This window comes from Nyctibius grandis, chromosome 14 (genome assembly GCF_013368605.1).
Source record: "Nyctibius grandis isolate bNycGra1 chromosome 14, bNycGra1.pri, whole genome shotgun sequence".
NCBI classification, from domain to species: Eukaryota; Metazoa; Chordata; class Aves; order Nyctibiiformes; family Nyctibiidae; genus Nyctibius; species Nyctibius grandis.
The window spans coordinates 13,689,637-13,715,394 of NC_090671.1; the positions used below are offsets into that span (position 1 = coordinate 13,689,637).

At 34.9% G+C, this 25,758-nt stretch overlaps 1 protein-coding gene across 1 annotated transcript in view; it reads left to right on the forward strand.

Moving 5' to 3' along the window:
• The first annotated feature begins 11 nt into the window (after positions 1-11).
• The window catches only part of KNTC1 (kinetochore associated 1), a 39,683-nt gene continuing 13,936 nt past the window's right edge, over positions 12-25,758 (forward strand). The window contains exons 1-44 of the mRNA XM_068412353.1: positions 12-94; positions 433-570; positions 682-802; positions 1,189-1,304; positions 1,608-1,680; positions 2,310-2,387; positions 2,896-2,930; positions 3,143-3,253; positions 4,134-4,227; positions 4,574-4,626; positions 4,861-4,973; positions 5,687-5,741; positions 6,415-6,513; positions 7,238-7,281; positions 7,395-7,460; positions 7,556-7,631; positions 8,280-8,405; positions 8,494-8,583; positions 9,131-9,196; positions 9,689-9,750; positions 10,170-10,281; positions 11,032-11,175; positions 11,406-11,462; positions 11,545-11,646; positions 12,679-12,795; positions 13,290-13,433; positions 13,729-13,827; positions 14,276-14,379; positions 14,541-14,646; positions 15,349-15,483; positions 16,572-16,691; positions 17,510-17,579; positions 17,655-17,722; positions 18,297-18,589; positions 19,224-19,396; positions 19,564-19,661; positions 20,633-20,774; positions 21,294-21,350; positions 21,858-22,021; positions 22,564-22,668; positions 23,532-23,660; positions 24,428-24,544; positions 24,946-25,055; positions 25,285-25,495. Coding sequence (XP_068268454.1) covers positions 439-570; positions 682-802; positions 1,189-1,304; positions 1,608-1,680; positions 2,310-2,387; positions 2,896-2,930; positions 3,143-3,253; positions 4,134-4,227; positions 4,574-4,626; positions 4,861-4,973; positions 5,687-5,741; positions 6,415-6,513; positions 7,238-7,281; positions 7,395-7,460; positions 7,556-7,631; positions 8,280-8,405; positions 8,494-8,583; positions 9,131-9,196; positions 9,689-9,750; positions 10,170-10,281; positions 11,032-11,175; positions 11,406-11,462; positions 11,545-11,646; positions 12,679-12,795; positions 13,290-13,433; positions 13,729-13,827; positions 14,276-14,379; positions 14,541-14,646; positions 15,349-15,483; positions 16,572-16,691; positions 17,510-17,579; positions 17,655-17,722; positions 18,297-18,589; positions 19,224-19,396; positions 19,564-19,661; positions 20,633-20,774; positions 21,294-21,350; positions 21,858-22,021; positions 22,564-22,668; positions 23,532-23,660; positions 24,428-24,544; positions 24,946-25,055; positions 25,285-25,495 — 4,587 coding nt within the window. The 5' untranslated portion in view covers positions 12-94; positions 433-438. The remainder of the gene's footprint in view (positions 95-432; positions 571-681; positions 803-1,188; positions 1,305-1,607; positions 1,681-2,309; positions 2,388-2,895; positions 2,931-3,142; positions 3,254-4,133; positions 4,228-4,573; positions 4,627-4,860; positions 4,974-5,686; positions 5,742-6,414; positions 6,514-7,237; positions 7,282-7,394; positions 7,461-7,555; positions 7,632-8,279; positions 8,406-8,493; positions 8,584-9,130; positions 9,197-9,688; positions 9,751-10,169; positions 10,282-11,031; positions 11,176-11,405; positions 11,463-11,544; positions 11,647-12,678; positions 12,796-13,289; positions 13,434-13,728; positions 13,828-14,275; positions 14,380-14,540; positions 14,647-15,348; positions 15,484-16,571; positions 16,692-17,509; positions 17,580-17,654; positions 17,723-18,296; positions 18,590-19,223; positions 19,397-19,563; positions 19,662-20,632; positions 20,775-21,293; positions 21,351-21,857; positions 22,022-22,563; positions 22,669-23,531; positions 23,661-24,427; positions 24,545-24,945; positions 25,056-25,284; positions 25,496-25,758) is intronic.

Genomic DNA, 25,758 nt, shown 5'->3' on the forward strand with positions numbered 1-25,758 from the left:
GACCCGTAGCGCCAGCCGGGGCTCCCGCCAATTCGAAAGCCTGAGGCGGCCGCGGGAGCGCGGCAGTGGCTTGTCACCGGCCTGCGGGGCCGCGGTGAGGCGGTGGGAGGGCGGATCGCGGTCCGTGCGGGCAGGGGTGGCTGCTGCGGGGCGGGGAGGACTCTCTGGCACTGAATTTCCTTCAGCTTCGGGCGCGAAACCTGTCCGCGCCAAGCTGCGCTCGGCCGGGCCCGCCGGCGACATCAGCTGGGAGCCACATCGCTCCCGCGACTTAACTTTGTTCTAAACACGCAGTTTGCCTTTAGGAGTCATATTGTACTACTCCTAGAGGCAGAATCACGATAGAATAATGAAATCAATAATTTGTGTGTGGTCATATAACTTTTTTAAAGCGCTCTGCCTTACAGCATGTTTCTTAAACGTTTATCGTAGGTAAATATGTGGAATGATATTGAACTTCTTGCAAACGATGACACAGGGAGCGAGCAGCTCCCTCTGGGTTTAGGACACGAATGTGGAACTGCATTGTACCAAGTGGACACGCTACTTCAGATCACATCTTCAGAAAAGGTAGAATTCATCAAAGCTGTGTTGTTCTTTTCCTTAATAATTACCAGAGCTTCTTTGTCATACTTTCTAAAGTGTTTCAGTTGTTATATATAACAACCTTTTTGTTCTTAGGTCTCTGTTAATCCACGGTTGTACGCATGCAACTCAAGGGATGGCAGTATTATTGTTGTTGACAGATCGGTGGCACTTCTTGACAGTACTGGGCAGTCTCTTCACATGCACATTCAGTTTGGTAAGTTCCTTCCTTTGGAATTCCACTGGAAGTTAAAACTGACTTTTAAAATATATATGTGAGGTTTGTATAGGAAAATAGAGCAAGTATCTTGCATATCTAACTAGCCTGTAAGAGGAACTATTATAACAAATACCTAAGTAATAAAAAGTGATTGCTGATTCTCTATGCAATTAACTATTTCTGTACAATTTAATTAGAATGCTCACTAACTTTTCACTGAAATGGGAATAATGGATATCAAACCCACTCCCTGTATGCCCTTTCCTGTACTTTGTTTAATCAAAATAAATCACCGTATTGCCCAATTCTTGTGTTTCAAATATGAATGTATATTAATAAAAAGCAAATCTTAATATCTGACGTTTTGCCATGGAACTTTTCAGATACTAACGTGGATGTAGTAGGTATGTGTCAAGAAAAACAATTTCTTGTGGTTGGTGAGAGAAGTGGTAATTTCCATCTTATTCACATACCATCAAAACAAACCTTGCTAACCAAGGTACAGTAATTTTTCTGTTCTAATTTTGCTGAAAACCTTTTGTTCTCAGAATTTCTTGTGTTGTTTTTTTCTTTCTTCCAAATAGCAAAATATAAACATTCTTGTGTTTTGAACACATCTTCTAGTTGGAACAAACAAACAGATTAAAGGGACACTTTTGTTCCCATAAGTGACAAATAAGCAAAATATATTTAGGAATGGCATGTATAATCAAGAATTTAAAGTTTGACCTGATGATCAGTATTTCAAATAATTTTTTTTTTCAAATAAAGAATAATAGTCTTTATGTTCATTCTGGTTTAGATTTTGGTTGAAAAATCTTCAAGTGAAAAGACTTACTTAAATCTCTTTATTGAAAAAGATAGTGCAGATGCAGGTAAGAATTTGATATTTTTTTTTTCCTTATCTCAATTTTTGTGATTTTGTTCCCCTTTAATATCTCTCAGGGAAAGAGACTACAAAATAAATAATCAGATACAGCTTTACTTTGCATTGTACACATTAAATGCAGTTTTCTTAATGCTTTCCTGTAAAGACATTTAGCTGTTATTCATTATTTTAAGGATGTCATAGAAAACAACAAACATTCAGGACTCAATGCCTCTTTCTTTTGAGACTCTGCTAAACATATGAAAATGCTCAAAAAAGCAAGGACTCCTCCTGTCTCCTTCTATCAAACTTCAGATTTTAGTAGTTCCTGTTCTTCTATAAGCTCCCAGTCTTGTTCTGTCACAATATAATGTATTTAAATGTAGTTTTGTCATGAAAACAGAATTTGCAGTCTGATGGATGCATACAAAACTCATAATTTCAAACAAAACTTTAAGATATACCAACTTATTCTACTCTTTGTTGAAGGTGACAACATTTTTGTTTAGAAATAGTCTAATCTATTGGCCAGATTATATTTTGTCAGTTATTTCACTATCCTATTCATAAGCAAGTAGTCTCTTTAGGGTTATTGAATGCTTAAGTTTGAAATATTTGTATTGGATTTTTTTTTAGGTGTTTATCATATGTTCATTCTCACAAGCAATGGATTCTTCTGCATTATGTGTCTCCCACTTGCTAAAACACAGGAAGGTAGGATGATCTACAAACCACTTGGGATTTTCATTTGAACAGAAAAAGCTGTATTAAAAAAGCTTTTCCAAGCATCTTTCTAATGGGAATAAGATATTGAGTTGGGATTTTCTATGTAATCTTTGGGGTTTTTTTTAAGGGAAACCAATATACAACTAATTCTGTAATAAAATTATTTTTGTATTCTTCCAGTAATTAACTTATATTTCTCTGAGTCACTGCTTTAGAGAGAATACTGAATACTACGGAAGCAGGATTTTAAGCCATAATCAGCCTTAGCTGTACTGAAGAATATTGGGGATAATTTAAATTTTTGATGCTGTATAATTATTAGTTAATTTTCCATAACTCAGTACTGTGATCAATAGAAATAGACCCTGCCAAAGATCCTGGCTAAAGTGTTTTTCAGCATAGTCAGGTTAGGATTAAACTATCCTATATGACATTTAGTGGCTTTTTTTCAATTTTGCAAAGGTTTATTTAACACTGATTTTTTTTTTTAATGTAGCAATTGACAAGATGGATATGATTACGACAAAGAAAGTAAGAAATACCTGCTATAACATATGTAATGTATGTGTTAAGTGCAGAGTTTGTAACAAAACTTTGCTCTGTACATTTCATTGACTATTTCGTGATTATTACTTTTTCTGTACATGGAGAAGTAAGCAATTCAAGGTTTTATCTACTGATTGTATAAACAACTTTTTTTCTTCCCCTTTTGTTTGCTTTCCCTTCATCTTCCACCCCACGAGTTACAAGGACAGATAAAGACAGCTTTCATTGCCACAGAAGAGTATCACAGCCTGGGCTGTCAGAATTTTGTGATAAGTAATTCAGTGAACAAAATCCATTTGATAATTGGGGTAAGTAGTAAGAATGTGTTCATAACAATTGTTATGTGATCAGTGATGGTGTTTTTTGATCTGCAACAAAATTTATCTCTAGCTGGTTGAAAAAGAAGATAATAAACTTTTTGCACTAAGAGTTTTTTGTCTTTCATGTTCTTCACGGTGAAGTTAAAGGTTATCAGTTGTGCAGTTTGTAGTTTTTCTCGTAAGAAAATAACTTGTCATTTCAGAACTTGCTCTGTTATGATGGATGGGGGAAAAATATTTTCACCCTGGTTGCCTGACCTTAGTAAATCACTGTGGTTCCTAGCCTGTACAGGCTAGTCTATTTATAGCCTTGACCTTGAGCTCAGAGACAAAGCCAAAATTGGCGAGAGTCTTCCAATCAGGCTCACATTCATCCAAACCAAGGCTTGCCAAAGTAACAATTAAGGTCCCAATTGAACAAAGCCCTTAAGCGTGAATTAAGTACAGGAACTAATTAAAAAAAAATAGACATATTTTGAAATGTTATTTTGGACTAGAAACAAGTATTCTGAGTTCATTGACTGAAGCCTGTTGAATTGAATGCAATTTTTCTCAGTAGGTTCAGTGTATGTTTCCTTCAGGTTTTATGTTCTATGAGAATGGAAAGGGGATGTTTTGAAATATGACTTGTTTTTAGAAGAGCCAAAAATGTTTGGGGATGCTGAATGTAACACTTACTGTAGTAAAGGCCAGTCTTAAAAGGAGAAAGGAAAAAGGCTAAATTAAAAATAAATGTATTTTTCTGAACATTCACCAGGAATAAAGTTTAAGCTAGTTTTGCAGCTTTCCACGTTAAAGATCAGTTATAGAAGCACACCTGTCAAAATTTCTAATGTATAACTCCATTTTACTTTGCCTTTACTAACAGGGTAAAGGTGATTATGTACTCTCCAAATGGGAGGTAGACACTACCAATAACCTGGTGTCTGTTCGAAGTTTTGCTGATTCAAGTCTGATCAAAGGTAAAGAAGAGGTTTTTCTTCTTTTTATAGACAAGTGTAGAATTCATATTTAATTGCAGAAAATACAAAGACATTTTCAGTTATTTCATTGGTTTTAGTAAATACACATGTACCAAATGGAACACTTCTTGTAAAGGTACAGCCGAAATGTATGCTTCAAAATTGTTGAGTTTAACTTAGATACATCACAATTCTGTTTAAGCTAAACGTTTCACAGACCTAGGAAGTTACATGAGGTTAAACATCTGTAGGTTTCCAATGCTTGGTTGTACATTTTAATGTATTTTTGCTTCTAATACATTCTCAAGAAAAATAATAAATTTATGTGACTATGGATATTTTTTAGATGCAGCGAAACTTCAAGTTCTTGACAGTCTGCTGTTTGTTTTAGATACAGAGGTAGGTGTGATGATTTGGTTTAGTCTTTATTTTACAATGCTCTTGAACCAGCTATATTCTATAAAATAAAGTTGCTTATATTTACAGAGGATCTTGATCTTACTGTGTTTTTTTTATTCTACTCTTAGTCATTATTTAAGCTATGGAATGTGTTAATATTCTGCTCAAAAAAGACAAAAATATCTTCTATGAAGAAAATATGAAATCCATATCTGATTTTTTTTTTTAATCTAGAATATCTTAAGCATGTGGGACATTTATTCTCTTACTCTAATTTGGGATTGGCCTTTAATACATATTGAAGAATTTCTTCTAAGTACAGAGTCAGATTCTTCTCCAGTCATATGGTAAGTAAAGCATTATAGCACCAGTTCTGAAAAGTGAAAATTTGTCTATTGTTACAGGAAATGTGACAGAAATACTGCATTTTCTGTGGTACTGAATTTTTAGAAAACTTTGTTGAAATCTTTCTAGTCAATAGGACAAAATAATAGGACTGTAAGCATCCTTAGTTCTTGTGTTGTAGAAAAGAAAACCTTGACGCTTTCTGCTTTTTGTTGGTTTAGCTATTATTTCTGCTAAGGAATCTTGCATGTAACCTGTATAATTTAGGAAATGCGCATCTAAAATAAGGTGTATAATATTGCTTAAAGGTCTGATGTTATAAAAAAGCTAGTCTTTCAGATAGATAAATAGTAAGATCTTTATTCTGCAGATGGAGAAGCCAAAATCTAGAGTGCGTGTATTGGTTAAAATACAAAAGGAATTAATAGCAATTAAGATTAGAAGACAAGACTCTTGGCTCTTTCCATTGCTCTGTGCCAGTTTAAAAAAATAAGAACCAGATCCATTTGAAAAGCTTAAAAACATCAGAAGTTAAACGTATGTCCTCTACATGCTAAAACACTGTTATTTTTGGGTGCACTATAGGGTTTTAAAATGTACCAGTTTCCATGGAAAACTGAATTTTCTAAAACTCAGAGGCCAGAATATTTCACACTTTTAACATAAGATTAATACAGTATATTTTACTTTATTTTTTCTCTCTCTTCTTCTGTAGGCAAGGGCTTGCCAATGTTAAACTGATAGTCATGACAGTACCGGATAACAAACAGGTACAATCTCTTTATCTGTGTTGTGTTCCTCAACTGTTATGCAGTCACTCGTGGAAAAAAAAGAGAGGGGGAAAAAAAATAGAAAAGAAAAGGATATAGCTAAATATTTTGAGCAGACAGAATTCTCAGGAACTCAGAGTCAGAACTGAAATGTGACCATCTGTGTATTAGGATATAGTGAGTGAGGGACTATTGTGATCTCTTATGGTGGTGGCCAGGGCACGCTGCCCTGCTGTTCTGGTTTCTTATGGATCGTTAGGTGTTGGTTTGTTTGCTTTTTGTAATGGGAGGCAGATAGGGGAGAGCAGCAAAATTTACTATTGTCTTACATACCTTCACAGATCTCTTTAGAGCAGTGTCTCTGCTGTAGTCAGCATCTACCTCCATGTACAGTCAGTGGAGTTAACTGAAATAGAATGCCAGGATGAACACTATACAATTTTTTTAAATGAAACTTGTCTAATTATGTATGACAGGCATATATATACAGGCAACACCTAAAACTTCATCAAACTCTCAAATTGTAGAGATCTGCTTTTTCACAAAAACTTATAAAAATAGCGTCTTCCATCTAACTCCCCAAGAATCCAGAAATGATTTTGCAAACATCACTGTCACCACTGTATGAGAAAAAGAAATTCTGACTTGTTTGTTTTCTCCTCCTTTTTTCTAGATGAGAAGTCTAATGGTTTTTGCATTGCCCACTATGCAACCACTCTATTCTTTGGAAGTATCTGTTGTTTCTTCACTTGTTCAAAGTGGGATTGGCACAGTATGTTTAGAAGGTTTTTTTTGTTGTTGTTGTTCTTTGAATAAATATAATCATTATACCTATTAAGACAACTAAAGTAGGTACTGTGTTATTCTTGTTAGATGACAATAAATTTGTGCTAGAAACTGTGCAGCAGCTATACAAAGAAAGATTAAATGATGTCCCCAAAGGATGGAGAAAAAGATACAATATATAACAAATGGAACAGTGCTTACCTTGTATAAAGCACTTGGCAGAAAAGATTATATATGCAACTACATAGTGGAGAAAATAATGGCTAATATATCCCTTTTCTTTGACCTAAGATGATAAAGTCAAGGTAGGAAATGCCAAGGCATATATTGCCTTTGTGGAATGTAGCACAGAGATCAGACTCTAAAATATGTGAAGATGGATACAGTGTGACCTGCTGATGGCTTGGACAAGATGAAAGTGTGTAATTTTGAGAAGATAATTCACTCATGTGGAGGGTGTACTGATGGTAATTGAACTGGGATAGCAGAGTGGTTTCAGTCTGAAGTGCCCAGTTAAGGCCCTCAGAAATTTTAGATGGTGGAAACTATCCAAGAAATACCATGATAAGCATTTTTAAAAAGCAACAAACTTATCTGAGAGAAAAGGGGTAGTTTGTTTCTAGATTAAGAAACACTTAATGCATTACAGTTGTGCTTGCTATGACTGATTTCCCTCACCACCTAACGATTTCTGTCATTGCATGCTACAGGATACAATATACTTCTTGGAAGGAATTCATGAAAATCATCAGATGTAAGATAACGTTTTGTTTCTTACTAGATCATTAGTATATAAAAATGTCAGATTACTTCTACATATAGTTGTTTCACAATTGATAAACTCACATAGTTCCCTCTCATCCTCAGACCCTCTGAAGACCCAGTTTCTATTGTTGTGATGAGAAGTTTAACTGAAGCCTTGCCAGAAAATAGGTACTGGTTTCTGTGAAACACTGTTTTATTACTTCATTTTTTTAATCTATGGTTTGGCACGTATATTGAAGTAGTATACTTTATTTCACCCCTAGACTAAGTCGCTTACTTCACAAACACAAATTCACTGAAGCAGAGAATTTCGCTATTCAATTTGGACTAGATGTTGAGGTAAGTTGTCCATTCTTGATAAATACACTGAGAAATTAATTAGCATAACTGAACTTATGAGTAAGGTTCTTGCCCTATAGTCCAACAGGAAGTATTAAAAGTATTACACATATAGTAGAATGTTACCTTACAAAGCAACTTGCTATACTTGAAAACTGATTCAAAATTAGATGACTACATGGTGAACTGTGTTTTTATTTACAATAACTAACAAACCTTGCAATAAGAAGTGGTGCAGAAGTACATCTTCTGATCAAAATGAGCGCTGCTGGATCAGGAGAAGGCGTATTTGTCCCTTTAACTAGCAGGAAACAGTGTTGCTAAAAAAAAAAGAGAATTTTCACATGCATTTATTAACATAATCTGGCTTCATTAACTGATTTATTCAAATAATGCAATTTGAATGTTCCCTCTGCTGTTTTGTTTTGTTTTTAATAAAAAAACAGGCTTAGCTGGTGAGATAAAAAGCTACCACGATTGTTAGGGACTAATTGGTAATCCATTTCTGAAATGAAATAATTCTGTGTATGTGGACACACTTTATCTCAAAAACATTGTGAATGGAAGTGTGGAGTTTTCAGTTGAAGACTGTCTGCTTAGAACTTAGTTGCATAAAACTGAAAACTGTGTTTCTTTTTTTTTAAATAGCTCGTATACAAAGTGAAAGCGAACACTATTTTAGAGAGACTGGCTTCAGCTTCTGTTGGGACTTATGGTCACGAAGTCTGGCTGGATCTTGTGAATGAAACCAAAGAAAATTTGCAAAAAATTCAGGTATGTTTTTATTTCTACTCTCTTTCTCTAATAAAGTAATTCAAATTACAAATTGGAATTAATTTCAGTTGTTTCCTTATGCAAACAGGATAGCCAGTTTGTTGTGGATTACTGCATAAATGCTCCATGGCCACTGTATGAAACCACTCAAGAAATGTTGAACTACGCTAAAGTCAGAGTAAGGGGTTTTATTTGTTTAAATAGCTTGTACTCATCCGTTCCTATTACATGTTTCTGTACATTGAGAGGGGGGACGTCTTCAAACCAGTTACAGTCATTCAAAAAAGTAAATGCATTATAAATTGTGTGTTACAAAACATGAAGAAGCAGCAAGGCTTGTTCCAAGCTCATTCTTGCTATTGCTTAAGGGAAAAAAAAAAAAAAAGCTTACAGTTTTATTTTCGCATCAGAAAGCATGTTTTAGTTTTGAGTAGTAGACTTTTTAAGTACCTTTTAAATATTAATTTCAGGACTAAAAGCTCAAAATATGTCACCTTTTTTGTTTTCATTATTTTAGTCTGTCCTGCCTTATCAAACAGAATCAGAGAGATACACATGATCTGTCTGATCCCGAATACATGTAGAAATTCAGAGTTTAACATTGTAAAATAGAGTCCAGTTTACAGAGATATTAATTTTTGCTTGTGTTTTAAATTCTTAGTACTGTCTGGCATGTTCTGCACATACTGAGTTGTCAGCCAAACCATTTCATGTGTTTGTTTCAGATCTTGAAGAAAGATGAAAGAACCACTGCCCCATCATCTGATGGAGCTCCAGTATCCATAACTGAGGTGAGGACAAACTTCTTGGCCCCACAGTATCATATGATGAACAAGTTCACTGTAGGGTTTTAAAAACTGTACCACTGTTGAACTTTTAAAAAGTCTAAACGAGATTATATTTTATAGTATGAAAGAGAACCACAGTAATGCCAGGTTTCAGAAATAAGGGATTCTTTCAGTCACAGAGAAATTAATTTTCAGATGCTCCAGAAATTGAAGGAAGAAGCTTTCTTAAGTGCTTTTAGGTATTTAATTTTGTTTCTTATTTAGTCCTATTGTATACTGGACAGGCCTTCTTCAAGGAGAATCAGTGTAAAGTGTTCATGCAATTGAAATTTTGGATTAATGCTTTATTAAACAAATTTACATATGTAATTAACTGAAATTCTTAAAAAGTCTTTATTTTCCTCCATTATTCCTCTTTGTGATAGTTATTCTAACCATGTAATATCACTGTTTGGTAAGCCAGATACTGACCTTGAATCTCTTGTCTGCATTCAGGTATTGAGAGCTCAGGCAAGGCTTACAACTTTCTATGGAGCTTTTGGACTAGAGAAGTTCAGGTTTGTTTCTGTTTGTTCATTAAGATTTAAAGTAAATTTAATTGTAATGGTTAAGTATGTGCCATTGACATGAAGCTTTTTTTTTTTTTTTTTAAATTTGAGTTCATTAAACTTTAAACCCTTCCTTCTCCTCCTGAAGTTTCCCATCCTCTACTGTGGAGAAGAATGCAGAGAGGTAGAGTCCTCCTGTATGTTGAAAATGTGTTATCTGCTGCACGTGCACTATCTTGTGTAGATTGTTTTTTTTATTTAACATGTATATTGGAGGGGGTGTGATTTTATGTACACACAAACTAACACTACTGTTGTCTCTTACAGTATATAGTACTAGCTCAAAAAGGTTTGAGGTTCTCTCCTCCAACTCCTTCAATATTAATATATAACAATAACAGAGTTTCTTTTCCCCCTCTCGCTTCTAGTGGTATTGCTTGGACAGAATTCTTGAATAATGAAGACATTTTCAAAAATATCCTTTTTCAGCTAGAAGAAGGAAATTTATCTTGTGCACAGTACCTCTGGCTTAGACATCAGGTGAGATGGCATAGACATCTCTTTGGTATTTATGGAGGATGTTAAGTCTCTTAAATTTCCCAGCCTTATTTAACAGAATCGGACCAATGCGGTTACGAAACAGCTCCTCAAGGAAGCAAAGATCTGTGGTAGAATCTCATCTATTATCACAACAATTACCTGTTCACCTAGCTCCTTAGAAGGCTGAACTTCTTATTGATTTAAGAATAAACTGGTATTTTGGATGTCAGAACACATATTTTTGGGTCTGAAGGATGACAATTCTTTGATTTATTCTGTGGTGGTTATAATCTTCCATTCGCTTTCTTGCAAGCACAGCTCTCAGAATTTTTAGGTGGACATTTGCTGGCTATGTTAAAATCCTTTAAAAATAATCACATAGACTCCTTGCTCTGAATGACACATTCATAATCGTGGCTATGGGCTATTCTTTAGTGCAGGACTTTCAGGTCCATGCCTGTTGTTTTCTTAATAAGACAGAACTATAGAGCAAGTCCTAAAGTAATAGGACATGATCCTGCCACTGTAATTTGCAAAGAAATTGCTTCAATTAGGTCATGTTTAAGAAGATCAAGCTCTAGTTTTTCTGAACAGGGCTATATTTTTTTTAAATTCCTGTCTATGACTACTGATATTTTCTCTTTGTGTTTGTGAAATCTGTTGCTTCTTCCTATTAGTGAAGCAGCTTTACAAAGTATCAGATAAACATATGCTCCATATATCTGTAATTGTTCTGTTTTAATATTTTAGGCAGATTTTGAAAGCAGCTTTGATGAGAAAATGCTGGAGAACTTGCTTAATGCCATCCATTTTGCTGTTCCTTTGAAGGAACTATGTTTGTGGCTTAAAAATGTTGTGATCCCTTTCTTAAGAAGAGTTGTACCAAAGGGACAGGTAAGACTGACTTGATAAATGCAAAATGTAATTTTCTCAGGCTAAGATAATTTTATAGTCAGACCTACAGACTTTTATTTTTGAATGTTAGAACCTTGTTCCTCTGTCTTTTAAAGGAATTCTTTTCCCTACAGTTTATATTTTAAATGATTTCTTTTAAAACAAATTTCTAATGGCAAGTTTTGCTTTAATAGAGAGCATAACTCTGCTTATAACTTTATTTTTTTCAGAAAATATTAGCAAAATGGCTGGAACAAGGTGCTCGAAACCTTGAATTAACTGATAAGGTAAGTGATACTGCAGAAACTTTGCATGTCTTGTATTTCTGTATGTATAATATGGTTTGCTAATATGAATTATTTTGGACAGGCAAATTGGCCAGAAAATGGACTCCAAATGGCAGAGGTTTTTTTTACAAGTAAAAATCAAGGCGAAATGGGACTGACAACTTTTGGCCAGTGGACCCCTTTGGTAAGAAATGCAGCAAATATAAGGATTTGCTACTAAGAAACTTCAGAACATGCTCTGGGCTCAAGTTGGAAGAGATGATAATTAGGTCACTATTGCTTTTGGTGAAGATTGACTTAATTCCATGAAACGAAGGAACTGAGTTCCAGTCTTCTTGGGTTTAAAGATAACATTGGGTTTAAAGTGCAACATTAATACCCTTTAACAGGTGTATTAATAGTCTAAATATGAATAATATTCTTGAATATTCTGTACTACACAAATAAGCCTGAGTGCCACACTTAAATTTCAGTAAAGATACTCCTTATGAACTTAAATTAAGAACATCTCATCTCTGCCAATTTTTGGAAATTAATTGCAATTAAGCATATGTTAAATTATGTATGTTATATATCCTAGGTATAATAGCATCTATAAAAGGGGTAGTATGAAAGTAGAGAAAGATAAAGCTTAAAGCTAACCAGCTATGCATTTTAAAGATTGGAAACATTGACATTCTGTTAGTTAGATCTCTTGTCTTAAACTTCTGAATCCCACATTCGAAGTGCATGATGGAAAGAAGAGAAATTTAAATCGCCCTTTCACCATGTACTTGATTTTCTTTGTTGTATGCCATACAAAGGTAACAGTTCAGCATGTATATTCACAAAATCTTCAAGACTGCAAGGCATCAAAAATGGTGAGGTTTCTTGGAAAATCACATTAAAAATAGGGTTCCAGCTCCAAAGAAAATGTCAGCTGTGGGTACATTGTTCCTAGCCATTTGTCTTACCTGTCCTTAAGACTTTCAGTGAATGAAAGAGTCATCCCTCTTCCCTATGCAGGCTCTACTAGAGCATCACTGTCTTTATATTTAGAAAGAATCTTTTCCTAATATCTTAGCAGAATCTGTCTTGCTGCACTGTAAGTGAACTACTCTCGTCTTATACCAGAGATGTGGAGAATAATTTGTTTTCTTCCTCTTTATGACAGCACTTAATGGTCTTGAAGTTTGTGGCAAGTCTTCTAATATTTCACTTCTAAACACTGTTTCAGAGATGTGGTGACTGTGAAGAGGTACACAGGTTAAAGAAGCTGGTAAATGATTTACAAGAACTGATAAACCTATACAGAAAGTACAACTGCAGGCTGGCACTCTGTGATTTTGAAAAGGTAATTCTGCAGACACTTCAAAAAGCTTTTGAGTAGTGGATTGTTCTGCAAAGGAGAAAAATCTTGTAGCATGTGATTTAAAGTCAGACAAAAGAGGAATCCTGATGGATTGATTGGTTAAACTTGTGTTCATAAGCTGCTAAGACTATTTGATATGTTCTGTTTGTTATAAATTTTGTTTCAACTGGGGGTATGAATGTATAATGTGACAAGATACTATGAGAATGTATGGCTTAAAGTCCATGATTTGCAGTATATTACAGATTGTATGTTGTGGAGCAAGCACTAGCAACAGAGAAATTAGAAGTACAACTGAACAATAAGGGGCTTTGTAAAAGAAAGCTTTTATCTGAGCTACAGAAGGATGCTAGTTCTTGAAATCATTCCATTGATTTCAATGGACACTGGATGTTGAATTATTTATTAGAGATGTAAAGGATCGTGTACTAACATGTGTGATGTTCTAACATGGTGTTGTTCCACTTGCTGCCCAGGAAAATGCAACTACTATTGTGTTTCGCATGTTTGATAAAATTTTGGCACCAGAGCTTGTCCCATCCATTTTGGAGAAGTTTATAAAACCCTACCTGTGTGAACATAATCTACAAAAGGATGAACTACTTCTACAGTATATAAAGGTATCCATATTTTCTACCTTTTGAAGAAAGCTGCTTAAACATGAGTAAGCCAAAATTGAATCTGATTACTGTTTTTATTTACACTTAAATTTTAGGATCAGCTTTCAGATTAGTTTACTCCTGTCAACGAACTTATTGGTAGTTACTATTTCAGTAATAAGGCATGAACAGATATAAGGGAAGATGGCTAAATCTGTCCCTTAATATCCAAAACACTTAATTTTTATATATATTATAAGATACTCCTATCTTTTCTGAATTGAAATATCCTAATAATATTTATCAAAATATACAGGATTTGCTAGAACGTTGTTGTACACGGTCTACTTCAGTATTTGAAACTGCATGGGAGGCAAAGGCAATAGCTGTCATTGGCTGTATCTCCGATACAGATGTAAGTATATTCTGTGAAATAGGCATCAAGTGGCTCTAACACATCAGTTCAGAATGAAACACATAATTTCACATAAGCATATGAGTGCATTTTTACACGAGTGGTACGAGGAATAAATAGTGTGCTGTCTTTTTATTCTATCTCAGTAATCTTTTCCCATGTGATGTTCTTTGCTTGAAAATTTAATTGTAGTTTTGATGTCATCACATGGAAAACTCACCAACTTTAATATGTACGAAACTCAAGCTCTACAGTGTTGTAAATTACTATAAGTATTTTCTAATCTAACTTGACACATTGTGTTACGATAATGAATGCCCTTTATGTAAGTGGAGATTGGGCCAGGAAATAAAAACCCTAAATGAATCAATCACATGTGAGCAATACTTCAAGAGATTACCTTGTAACTTACTTTTTGAAATGTAAGCTCTTTATGTTCCTTTTATAGCTGAAATTTGATGCAGTTCTACAGATAATGCATGGTGCTATGGTACCATGGAGTGCAGCAGTGGAGCAGCTGGTAAAACAGCATTTGGAAATGAATCATGTCAAGTAAGATACCATCTACAATCTACACCTCAGTTTTGTGTGTACTTTCAATTAGAATTCTGGTTTTGGGGTGAGGGGTGGAATACTGTGTATCTGGCGTAGTATGATTAAGTCACACAGCTCTAGGTAGCAAATAAATTAATAATAGTCTAATTTGTCCATAGAGTAAAGTTAATGCAAGAAAGTTACCGACTGATGGAGATGAAGAAGCTTTTGCGAGCCTATGGGATAAGAGATACTAATCTTTTAAAGGACAAGCAGATGATAATGGTAAGTGATCAGCACTACTCTTATTTCCATTAAATAAAAATCCCACACTTATTTGCATGTGTTTGCAGGGGGTATTAGAAGCCAGACTTTTCAAAAAATCTTAGCAACTGGTGGCTCCCACTTGTTATAAATATCTATTTTTCTTGTCCTGTTGGGACACGGTTTTTGCATGAAAGCCCACTCTTTTTTTTAAGAATTAACAGATTATCTTAGCCCAACCTAATTAGCACAGCACTGATAATATAGTGCTTTCTGTATGGAGGGTGGGAAAGAAAAGAGGAAACTAACAAAATGGAAGGCTAAGTTGTCTCAGGAATTCAGATCAGATTTCTCCTAAGGTCACAGTGAACAATACTTGGCATTTTTGTTTTGGTGGGGTTTTTTTGTTTGTTTTTTTTTTTTTAAACATCTCCCCTTTATTACGGAGAAAACATGAGTATTTCTGGGAAAGTCCCTTGCTATCCTGTGGAGCCAGATGAGCCCCCTGAATCTGAGAGTTCCCAGGATAATTCTCTTCCCCAAGCCCAATTTTCTCCCAGTTATGCTTTAGTCAAGTTTTCTCTAGACAGAAGTTTTAAATTTCCAGGTAACTTGCATGGTATGAGCTGTACAATTACAATGCAGAAGTAGTGTGTGTAAATTACTTCCTTTGTTATCCTATACATCAACAAACTAAAGTCCACATCTGTTTTCTTCTTACAGAGGCTAGTGAAATACATTCTTAAACAAGATACCCCTACTTCTTTGGAGGATGCTTTGAAAATTGTAGCAGCGTACATGTTGCCCACTGTGGAAGTCTACATTCTGAGGATGATAGACCTGATTGACAAAGAAAGGGTACTAAACTACTTCATGTCAGTTGATCTTAGAATTTAAAGACACCAAGACCTTTTTTCAAAACAGGGGCAAGTTGTACTAATTGCTGAAATCTTATACAGTTTACATATTTTTTTTTATTACAATTCTATTAATTGTACACATAACTGCCTATAATTAACATTGAAAATGAGACCTTTGTCAGAGTTTTAGACATCATGAGCCGTCCTTCATTTGTGGCAAAAAAGGATGAAAATTATGGCCCACAATATCCAAGTTTCGAATTGAAGTCTCTACATATTTTCACATTCTGTTTGTGCTAGAGTTGTTTTTGAGCAAGTTGCTTTCTTGCCAACAACAACAAAAAAATTATTTCTTCTGAGAATGCTTTCTTCTAATGCAACAGCATCCCACCTGAATACAGACCTGCCCCTTTAGTATTGAGAGCACCTGCATGTTTGTCTTGCAATACAAAGTGTTGAATGTTTATCTATTGGTATGAAGCTTTCCTCCAAGTTAATTTCAAGTCCCATTTAGCAAAAAACCCTGAAGTTATCTTTAAATTACATTGATATCCTAACTAGAAACACTTAGCTTTGCTTGCTACATTATAGCAGGTGTGATTACCTTTATACCCTGTGGTTGTCCCTGGTTATGTTGTTGGGATCTCTTTGACCTGAAGGAGGCTTTTTGATTAAAGGAATCATATTAACTCCTCTGCAAAATAGTGTTTCTCATGTTAAGGTTTGTTCTGCTTCATTAGCAGATGGTATTCCTGATAATCATACTGTTTTAAAAACGTTGCATAATTGCCAGTGAACAAAACTGCATTTTAATTTGCCTATTATAACCCTTAGTAAGTAAGCACATAGATTTTACTGAAAGCCTCACAGATTTAGTAAAAACTATTCAGGGACTTTAAGGAAGTCATGTCATAGCAAATGTATTTTCTAAAGAGGTTTGAAGTTCATCAGCAGAAGATTAATCTTACCCAATTGCCCATCATGCAACCATTGTATGAAAGCAAGGGATTACTCATAACTTAGCTTTTCCAAAAGCAAATGCCCTTTTCTTTTGATTATTTCTGGTTAATTATTTTTTTTCTTCAGGGAGAGGAATCTCTGACTTTGTTAAAATCTCTGACTCTTGCTGAAGCTGAGAAAGTTGCAGAGAGATTGACTGTGTGGGGAACACTGGTATTACAGAACAAAGCAGATAATTCTGAAGAGGTACCAAGTCATTTCATGTTGTAAAGTGTATGCACAAATTGATCTAAATACTATTCTTACCCAGATGATTAAAAAAAAGGTAGAGGATGCAAATGTAAAAACTATGTCTTCCAGCAAAAAGGGATGATGAACTGCTCCTGCTTTGAGCAAGAGGTTGGACTAGGTAACCTCTTGAAGCCTCTTCCAACTTGAGTTTATTCTGATTCTGTGTACTATACAATTATTTTGTGTTATTTTTGAACGCATCTCCACACAGTGGCATGGCTATCTGAATTCAATTAATAATTCACAAATCCTGCTGCATTATTATAACTCTAGTCCTATGTATTTTCCAGTTCTTTCTTTAGCAACTTGGAAAACATCTATTTAAAAACTGTAGGTGTGGCTTTGCCATGCCCCAAAGTGGGTTGAAGCATCGCAGCTGACAGTACACATTACTGTCTTGCAACCACAGAAGAGAATTTTTGTTAATGGTTGTTGTAGGGAGTTATTCTGGGCAAGGGATGGAAGAACAAAGGGAGAAGGGTGGATATTTTCAAAACTCTTGTGAGAGCTAACAGACTGTGTGGAGTACGTGCATATTACAGCTATAAAATATTTGCTATTCCTATAAAGGATGTACAATATGTTGTACAAATGTACAATACTTCCTGTTCCCTTGCTTTTCAACTGGTTGTGTCTTAGACTTGAGAATTGATGCTCAAGATGTTTGTAGAGCATTGCATAGTGTTTTAATAGAGTGGAACCCTGAGGGTCACTGTCAGTTATTTGCAACATATTTTGACCAAACCAAACATTAACCCTTTCCTTTCCTGCAGCACAAAACACAAATGTTTATGACTAAGACACTCGTGGAAATCCTTAAATTCCTCTTCAGCATCCAAAAAGGTAAGCTACAACTTAAAAATCTTACATTTTGTTTGTAAATGGAGGCAGGAAGTAATTGTTTTTCTCCCCCAAAAGACAATCCTCTGAAGAAAGATGAATGTGAAGCAAACCTAAAAATGTTTGAAACACTTGCTACCCTGCAGGTAGGTATCTTCATAATTTTAAAACTGCTTTTGATTTACTGTAGTTATTCCTATTGTTCTTATAACATGGATGATATTAAAAATTAATTGTATTTACAACTGATGTGCAAAGGTTGTTTTTATTATTGACTTGAAAGAGATTCTAAGGCTAATCTAGCAATTTAAATAGTGCCTGGAGAAGTTCCCAATTCCTACAACTCAGTTGTCCATTTAAGCCAAAAAATTAGATACTGTCCCAAAAGTCTTGATTGCTAACACTTCAAAGATTTCATGATAGAGTACTGTAATATTTTATTAAGATCTTATTATGGTTTTTAAACTTATTTAATACAGCATTTGAGCACGCAGTACCCTTAAGGTTTTTTTTTATTTTGCTTACCTACTGCCTAGCAAAAATCTCTAATTTATTACATAAATCTGTAATGGGTAGAAACTAGGAAAGTCAACTTCATACTGAAAGTATTCCTCTAAGAATGAAACAAGAAATAAAAACATTTTAACAAAAATAAAAACACAACATTTTTCAAGGAAGTCCCATGAATACAAATATATAATCTTTTTTTTGTTGTTGCAGGAAGATTTTGATATCTTTCTTTCAGTTGAAGAATTTAGGAATCCTTCACTGATGTCTAGGCTTCTTGAGAATCACATAAAAGCTTATGAAACTGTCAGATCTCTGTCAAAGTCTAGAAAAGTGCAAACAATGAATTGTAATTCAGAAGATGGTAAAACCAAGAACCGTTCTACTGAATCAAGGTTGTATAGGCTGGCTTTGCTCCTGCAAAGGTCAGAGCAAGAACTGGGAGAAAAACTGGCCTTGAGAGCACTAGATGCTGGAAGAGTTGAAGACGCTCTAAAAATATGCAGGTAAAACTGAAGAGCTTTTCAATATTATAACTTTAATGGGCTTTTCTGTACTATTTCTGATATTTTGCAGAAATAAATAGAAGTAGTTTTTTCTAAAAACGAGTGTTAAGCAATATGGTTATATTGCTTGTCTGCAGTATTGAAGGTAGGGTTAAGCTGTAGTCTCTAAAAATTGGCATTGTTTTTTGCCATAACATGATCACTAAGTAAAATATTCCTTACAGTTTTATAGTGAGAGATAAGTAAGGCATGATATTAAACAATTATGAGAGCTTCTCGGCTTACACAGATAGAAGAAAACGAACACTGACTGTACATACCACCTCATGTTTTCTAGCTGCACAGTCTCTGCCTCATGCATAAGTTGTCAGATAATTTAAACTTACTACCACCTCCCCCAAAAGAGATAGGATGGAAATGTTAACTATATTTCTTATTATTAATGTGTTCTATGTGCTTCAGTGTGTTTGAAGGTAAGCTCCATTGTATTTTTTCACTTCAGTCACAGAAGTTTTAGTTGCAGTGAGTCATATAGGTGAAATAAGCAAGAGAATGAAAGAATTGGAACAGAATGTGGCATTAAGTAAAAGCTCTAAGGACTATTTATTTTTAACATCCTTTTTTTTTTTAATAGGGAGTTCTATGAAAATCACTGTAATGAAGAAACAGGGAAGCTGCTGTTTTCAGCATGTCAAAGGCTTTGTCATATGTTGGGAGCTGATGTTCCAATGATCACTCCTAAAGATATGAATCTTCCAGCAGTGATCTATGAAATGGCTTGCCAAGCAGCTACAGTATGTAGTCCAGGTAATTAGTGTTATCATTTATTTGTGTTCATGTTGGGAAACATGAAAACAAAGTGAATTTCTATATATGCCTCTGTAAAAATAGGTGCTGCAAAAAAATTGTTTCCTTTTAATAAGACATATAAACCTTCCATTCATACTATGCTAATGATCTTAATATTTTTACAGATTTGCTATTAGATTCTCTGGAACTATGTAAATATACTTTGGCTGCCAAGGAAATTTACAGACAGTGCCAAATAGAAAACTATGGATTTACAGCAAAGGTATTTTCTGCTAACTTAAATATGTTTTTTTAATATATGTAATGTCTTGATTGACTGAATAGTGTTCACTGTACATACATTTTTTTTTCTCCCATCTCTCCAGCAATATTGAATCAGTTTGTTTAAAAAACAAACAACAACAAAACCCCACCCAGCTCTACAAATAAAAAGTTCCCTGAATATGTGTGTACTTCAGCATAAGGAGTAAACTGATTTGAGTACTGAAAGCCGTACAGCTATGGCACAAGTAGCTGTGTCATACTGAAAACTTACTTATACTGAAACTTACATTTCAGTATAATAAATCCCTCTAATGTGACTGAAAATATTAGTGATTTTATTGAATAGCTGCTGCCAGGACTGCTAGAGAGCATAGAGAGCTGACTTTAAAAAAAGCTTTTGCTTTTTTTTAAATAGGTAAAATATGGCAGGGAGGGTTTGATTATTGAATGCCTGTATTTTGTGAAGGCATTCCAAACAATTTTGTAAAACTTTAAGATGGATCAAGTTCTTGAATAGCCTCTTTGTTTTTTGTTCAGATCAAGCAATGCTTTAGGCTACTTGACATGAATGGGCTCTTACAGTTTGAGTGGAATAGATCAAAGTGGTTAGGCAAGTATATTTATGTGCTAAATGTTGTTTTTCTAAAAAATAATCCATTTGGAAAATGTTTACTTATAATATTTGGCCAAGAATGTTTATGAAAGCCTCCGTTAAATTAATTAAAAATGCATTTTAGCTGTACAACTAAATAACTGCAACATTAAAGAGAAACGTGGCCGCTCTAAGTAGGAAACGTGTTTAATGCCACTGGCCATTTAACAGAAAGCAGTGTAGTAGAATCCATTTTCAAATAGATCATGTTCTATTCCTGTATTCAAAAACTGGAATCTCTTGCAACACTTAGTTTGTTAGTAGACTTATTAGCTGTTCTTTTTATTGTGTGTACTTTTGACAATGTTCCTATTTAGACAACATCTTTTGGAGGAGATAAAGATCCTTATGAAGAGTGGACTTATGATGACTTCTTTAATGAAGATGGGATAGTTCTTGATCCACAGATAGCTCTTCCAGTTGCATATGAAACTATTTCTGCTCTCCTGCCTCTTTGTGGTAAGCTTGTTTTCCTGAACATTGAGTCAATATAAAAACCTGTGTTTCATATTTATTTTTGGCTAGGAATATAAATAATTCCGCTTGTGTGTGGAAATTATCACCTCAGAAATCTCAATTAGACAAACTCATGGAAGAAATATCCATTGGGGGGAGTATAGAATGTGAAGATGACTTTGTTTTTTTTTCTGGTTCAGGAAGAATCTGAATGACAAATACCTGATGACATGGAGAATGCTCTGGAGAAGGGTTACTATAAACTTGCCCTGTTCTTATGATCTTCTCTAGACATCTTCTGGTAGCCACTAATGGAGACAGGATTTTATCAAGATGAATTCCAGCTTATTCGAAAAAGATTGTCCTTTATATACCATTGTAGATACACACAAATTCTTGAAAATTTGAAGTATTATAAACAGAACTCTACAATGTTGTAGGTGCTGAAAAAAAAAAAAAGACACTTTCAGCTCTAAAAGAAGCACTGAATATTTTTTGATATCTATTTTGTCTGTCTTTCAGAGAAGAAGCTGTATCCTTTGGAGTCTACAAGCCTGGCAAACTGCTCATTTATTAAAGGTATCATGATGGCAGATTCACCATGCTAAAAGCATAAACCAGACGACTAGAGAACGTGAGGTTTAAATTAAACCTACACAAGCATGGCTAACTCATAGTTTTTAAATAGGTGCCTAAATGTTCCACTTAAAGCCATATTCTAGGGGGATAGCTTGGTGCAGCACAGAAGACACCACCAGTTTGGGTGGTAATTGCTACCATTCAGGCATGTGATTTTGGGCACGTTGTCAAAGCCTGTACTTCAGAAGTTCTGCCGTTATGAGCTAGGATCCATTAGAGCCTTTCCAAGAAGATGACCAGCTTCTGGTTTTTGAACTAAAATGAGATTCTGTATTAAATTAAAAGCCCTGAAAATTTAAGGTTTCAAAGGAAACTAAGGCTGGTCTTGTGTCATAAATTTAATGAAGAAAAAAAGGAACTGCTCTGATATTAATTTCAAGAATAATGTACTTAACACAAATCTACTAATTATTTTCTGGGGTTGTTTGTTTTCTAAACATACCACAGGACAGAACCTTCTGCTGCCAGCTAGAACTCCCATCTGTGCAGTGCTACAGAACCTCATGGAGTGCAGTCAGTGTGAGTTAGCTTTGAGGCTCATAGTCTGTTCGTTTGGATCCTGTCTTCAGCATGGCATAGCAAATAACATGGATTTGTCCCTGAGTGAAAAGGTAGGGCAAGGACGATGCTGAATTTTGCTGAGAGTAATTTTTAGAAGTATGCCAACTATTAACAAGTTTAGAGTAGTTATATAAGAATTTGGTAGGTATGGGAGAGCCTATTGCCATGACCTTTTGAAAATTACTACGACTTGATCGGATGTTGACTCATTTTGTGAAAGGAGCTAGTAGTTTCTTCCCTATTTTTCATGGTCCTCTGTTTCTCTTTGCAAAGTATGTTCAGAACTAAACTTCTGGTCTCTGCAGGGAGGCCAGGAATAAAATGAATGTTAACAATGGTTTATGATGTTCTTTCACATTGTTTTATCATTGGTTAGTATGGGAAAAGTTGCAAGTAGAATATTCAAGAAACACTCCTCAGTTCAAAAGCTCTGGGAAACAGAAATCCTTTTTCTACCTAGAAGAGATCTTTATAATACCTTAATTAAATCCGAAAAGACAATTACTATACTACCTCCTATTATGCTATAAACGACAAGAGAAGTTAAAGGCTTAGAATTGATTTTTAACCATGTGCTTTTTTTAAATAACAGCTACATGATGGCAATACGCTAGCTGAAACCAAAAGTTTTCTCATTGCTATGAAACAGAAGAGTACTTCAGTAATTATGACCACCATCCTGACCTTACTACACAAGGTAAGAATGCTCTGAAAAGGGTAACAGTGAGCTCCTTCTGTTCTATCAAGAAAGGGGCTACCCTTCCTATTGCAGAAGCCCATTCTGAAATTGTCCTGTGGCCAAACACCACAAAACCCACACATCCTGGGAAAATCACACAGCTTGGAAAACCATAGACAAGGTGAAGGGAAGCACTGACAGTACTGCAGTGGTGGGAGGGGATTGGGTTCCACAGCCTTGTGTCCCAGTACCAGAATGGGGCAAGGGTGGGCTGGATGGCCTGACAGCGTTGGCCTCTGCAGTCCCAGCTGCCTTGCTTCCTACCACAGCTGGAGCACGTGCTTCTGGACAGCCTTTGACCAGAGACCACCTTGCTGGCAGCCACATGTTGTAGCCCTGGCATATTTGAGCCTCTTACAGACTATGGCTCTTTGATTGTACACTAGTTGCTCTGCCTGGAAGGTTATAGACAGTGGGAGCTTCATCTTTATGGGATCCTTTAAGGACTCTTAAATTATAATAGCGGCCTTTATGATCTGTAGGTATTCCCTATCCCATATTCTATCCTGGTTTCGTTTTAGATTTGTAGACTTCTTCTAGTTGAGGGGAGTTTTTAAAAAAAGCTGTCTACAAAACCTGCAATATATTATCTTCTAAGGCAGTTTAGACCAAGGGAAGTTACTTTTAGACTGGCTTCAGTATATTTAGATTTTAAGTTCTAAAACTTGAAATGCATTTTTATTCTTTTTTTCCCTCTGGTTTAAAGGCCCAATACACCTCTAAACTACAGAGTACTTTTTCTATGTTATACTTTATACAAAGAGAACTATTAAAATAAATTCCTAAAGTTTATAACTTTTTTTTTTTCCCCTAAAACACAGGTCTTCAACTGTCGTCTCATAGATCACAACCTGGCATTGGGTTATTGTACAATTTTACCCAAGGAAGATATGTTCAACAAGCTGTGGGATGTCATAAACAATACATGGCAAAATTACAGAAAAGTTTTGGTAAATTCACAAGGCAATGTGTTTCTTCAGCAAATAGAGAATGTTAAAGAGTTTCTTTAAAAAAGACATCAGCAATATCATATGGAAGTGCAACAGTTTGCCATTATTAAGGGTATAGCTGTTTGAACAAGTTCCTCATTTAGGGCACTGCTGAGAGAGACACTACCTCTCTTTACCACAGTGTAGGATTGTGCACAGACAGTTGCTGTGAATAGTTAGCATGATGTAAGTCCAAGCATTAGGTTACAGAATCACAGAATGGTTCTGTAAATGGTTCTGTAATGAGGTTACCTCATCAAGACTTACTCCAAAGCTTTAAATTGTGTATTTCAGGTCCCACCATAATTTATACCTACATTGTATTTTGGAGAAATTATTCTCTGACAGCAGTTGTCAAGAATGGAATGAATAAATAAATATGTCTATTAAAAGGAAGATGGAGAAGTAAAGCATAACAAAGAAATGGGGAGAGTGACATATACTTGGAGAAAAGATGATGTCTAAAAAATACCTTTTGTAGTTTCACTAGTACAATACTAAAAATATATGTTTGAGAAAGAAACTCAATTTTAAAGTAGCTTTGAACTGCCAGTGCAGGAGGTGGGGTAATCCTCATACTACCTTCTATGAGGTTTGTTTTTATTTTACACAGTTGTGTGATTATCTATGAATTGTTTTAAGTTCCTCTTAAGGATTTAGACCTTAGGATTCCCAATTTTCAGATTATTTATTATACTTGTATTCGCTTCCCTTCTCACTCCTTTTAGGCAGTGGCTCTGGTTGGAGCACAGCTTGCTAACCAATATGGTGAAGCAGAAGAAAAGAAAAAATTCCAGGAACTGGTTACTGATGCAGAATGGGGTATCCAACTTGGTAAATTTGGTGTAAGTTTGGTTTATATATTGATTTATTTATTTTAGAGTTTTATTAACAGATTAAATGTCAGTATATGCTGAAATGTAGTGTGATTTTTAGACAGATTTCCCATTCAAATGTAAGGAAAGTTGGGGGGTTGTTTTGTTGTTAATTTTTCTTTCTGCTTGTCTGCTTAAATAAACCTCAGAAACTGAGAAATGCAATAGTTGAGGGTGCTATAAAAGAATTTTTAAGTGCTTAAGTATTTGGCACAGGGCATAGTCAGCAAATGCACTGCTTTTTCCTGCTCTAAAAAAATCTCTGGATTGAAACTAAAGAAAACATAAAAGGTTAATTATATAAGGAATTAGTCTTGATATTGTCTAAAAGACTTCTTTGAGAGGAAGATAAAGTGTTTATTTATCTGTAGATTTCTTTCGAGACTGTATTTAGACAACCACCAATAAGGAAGAAGGAACTCATAAGAACGCTGGTACAAAATCCAAAAGTAGACACAGATCTCATATTGAATTACTGCAGGTAACAACTGAAGCAAATCAATTGTGTTTAATTGTTGCTGTAATAACAACCATGCCTACTGAAATCTATTTTAGTTTAAATAGATCCTAATTAATGTCATAAGCAAATTGGTTTTTTTTTTTAAAAAAAGTATTAATCAGAATACATACTGGTGAATTTATTCATAAGGAAATAAGCACCTTGACAACACCAAAGGTCACAGAGAAAATAATATTCTGTCCTCTCCTAGTACTTTCATGCTGGACAGTGATGCCGCACTGCAGCTTTGCATTGAAACACTTCTTCTCCAGAATGCTAATGCAAATCATGCTGAAGATGACTCTGCAGAATACAGTGAGAAGAAACCTCATTCCACACTACTAGCCAGAGCACTAGAAATAATTCCTCTACTGAAAAGCACAAAAGACCTGGTCGCTAGCCTCAGTGGAATATTGTACAAGGTAAAAACCAAAAAAACAACACACTAAAACAAGCAAAAAGAATCCCTGAAGTATGCATCTAGACTCAAATGCTGCATGTCACTTGAATGACAGATTAATAATTCCACAGAAATTTGAAAAGTTTTTTTTTTTTTAATTTTGCTAAAGAATGTAAATGTTAAGTTTAAGTTTTCTGCTCCTCTAGGAAAAAAAAAATAGAACATATGTAATTTTCTTTAAAGACAGATGGAATCTTTCTTCCCAACTTCCCTTAAAAAGCAACC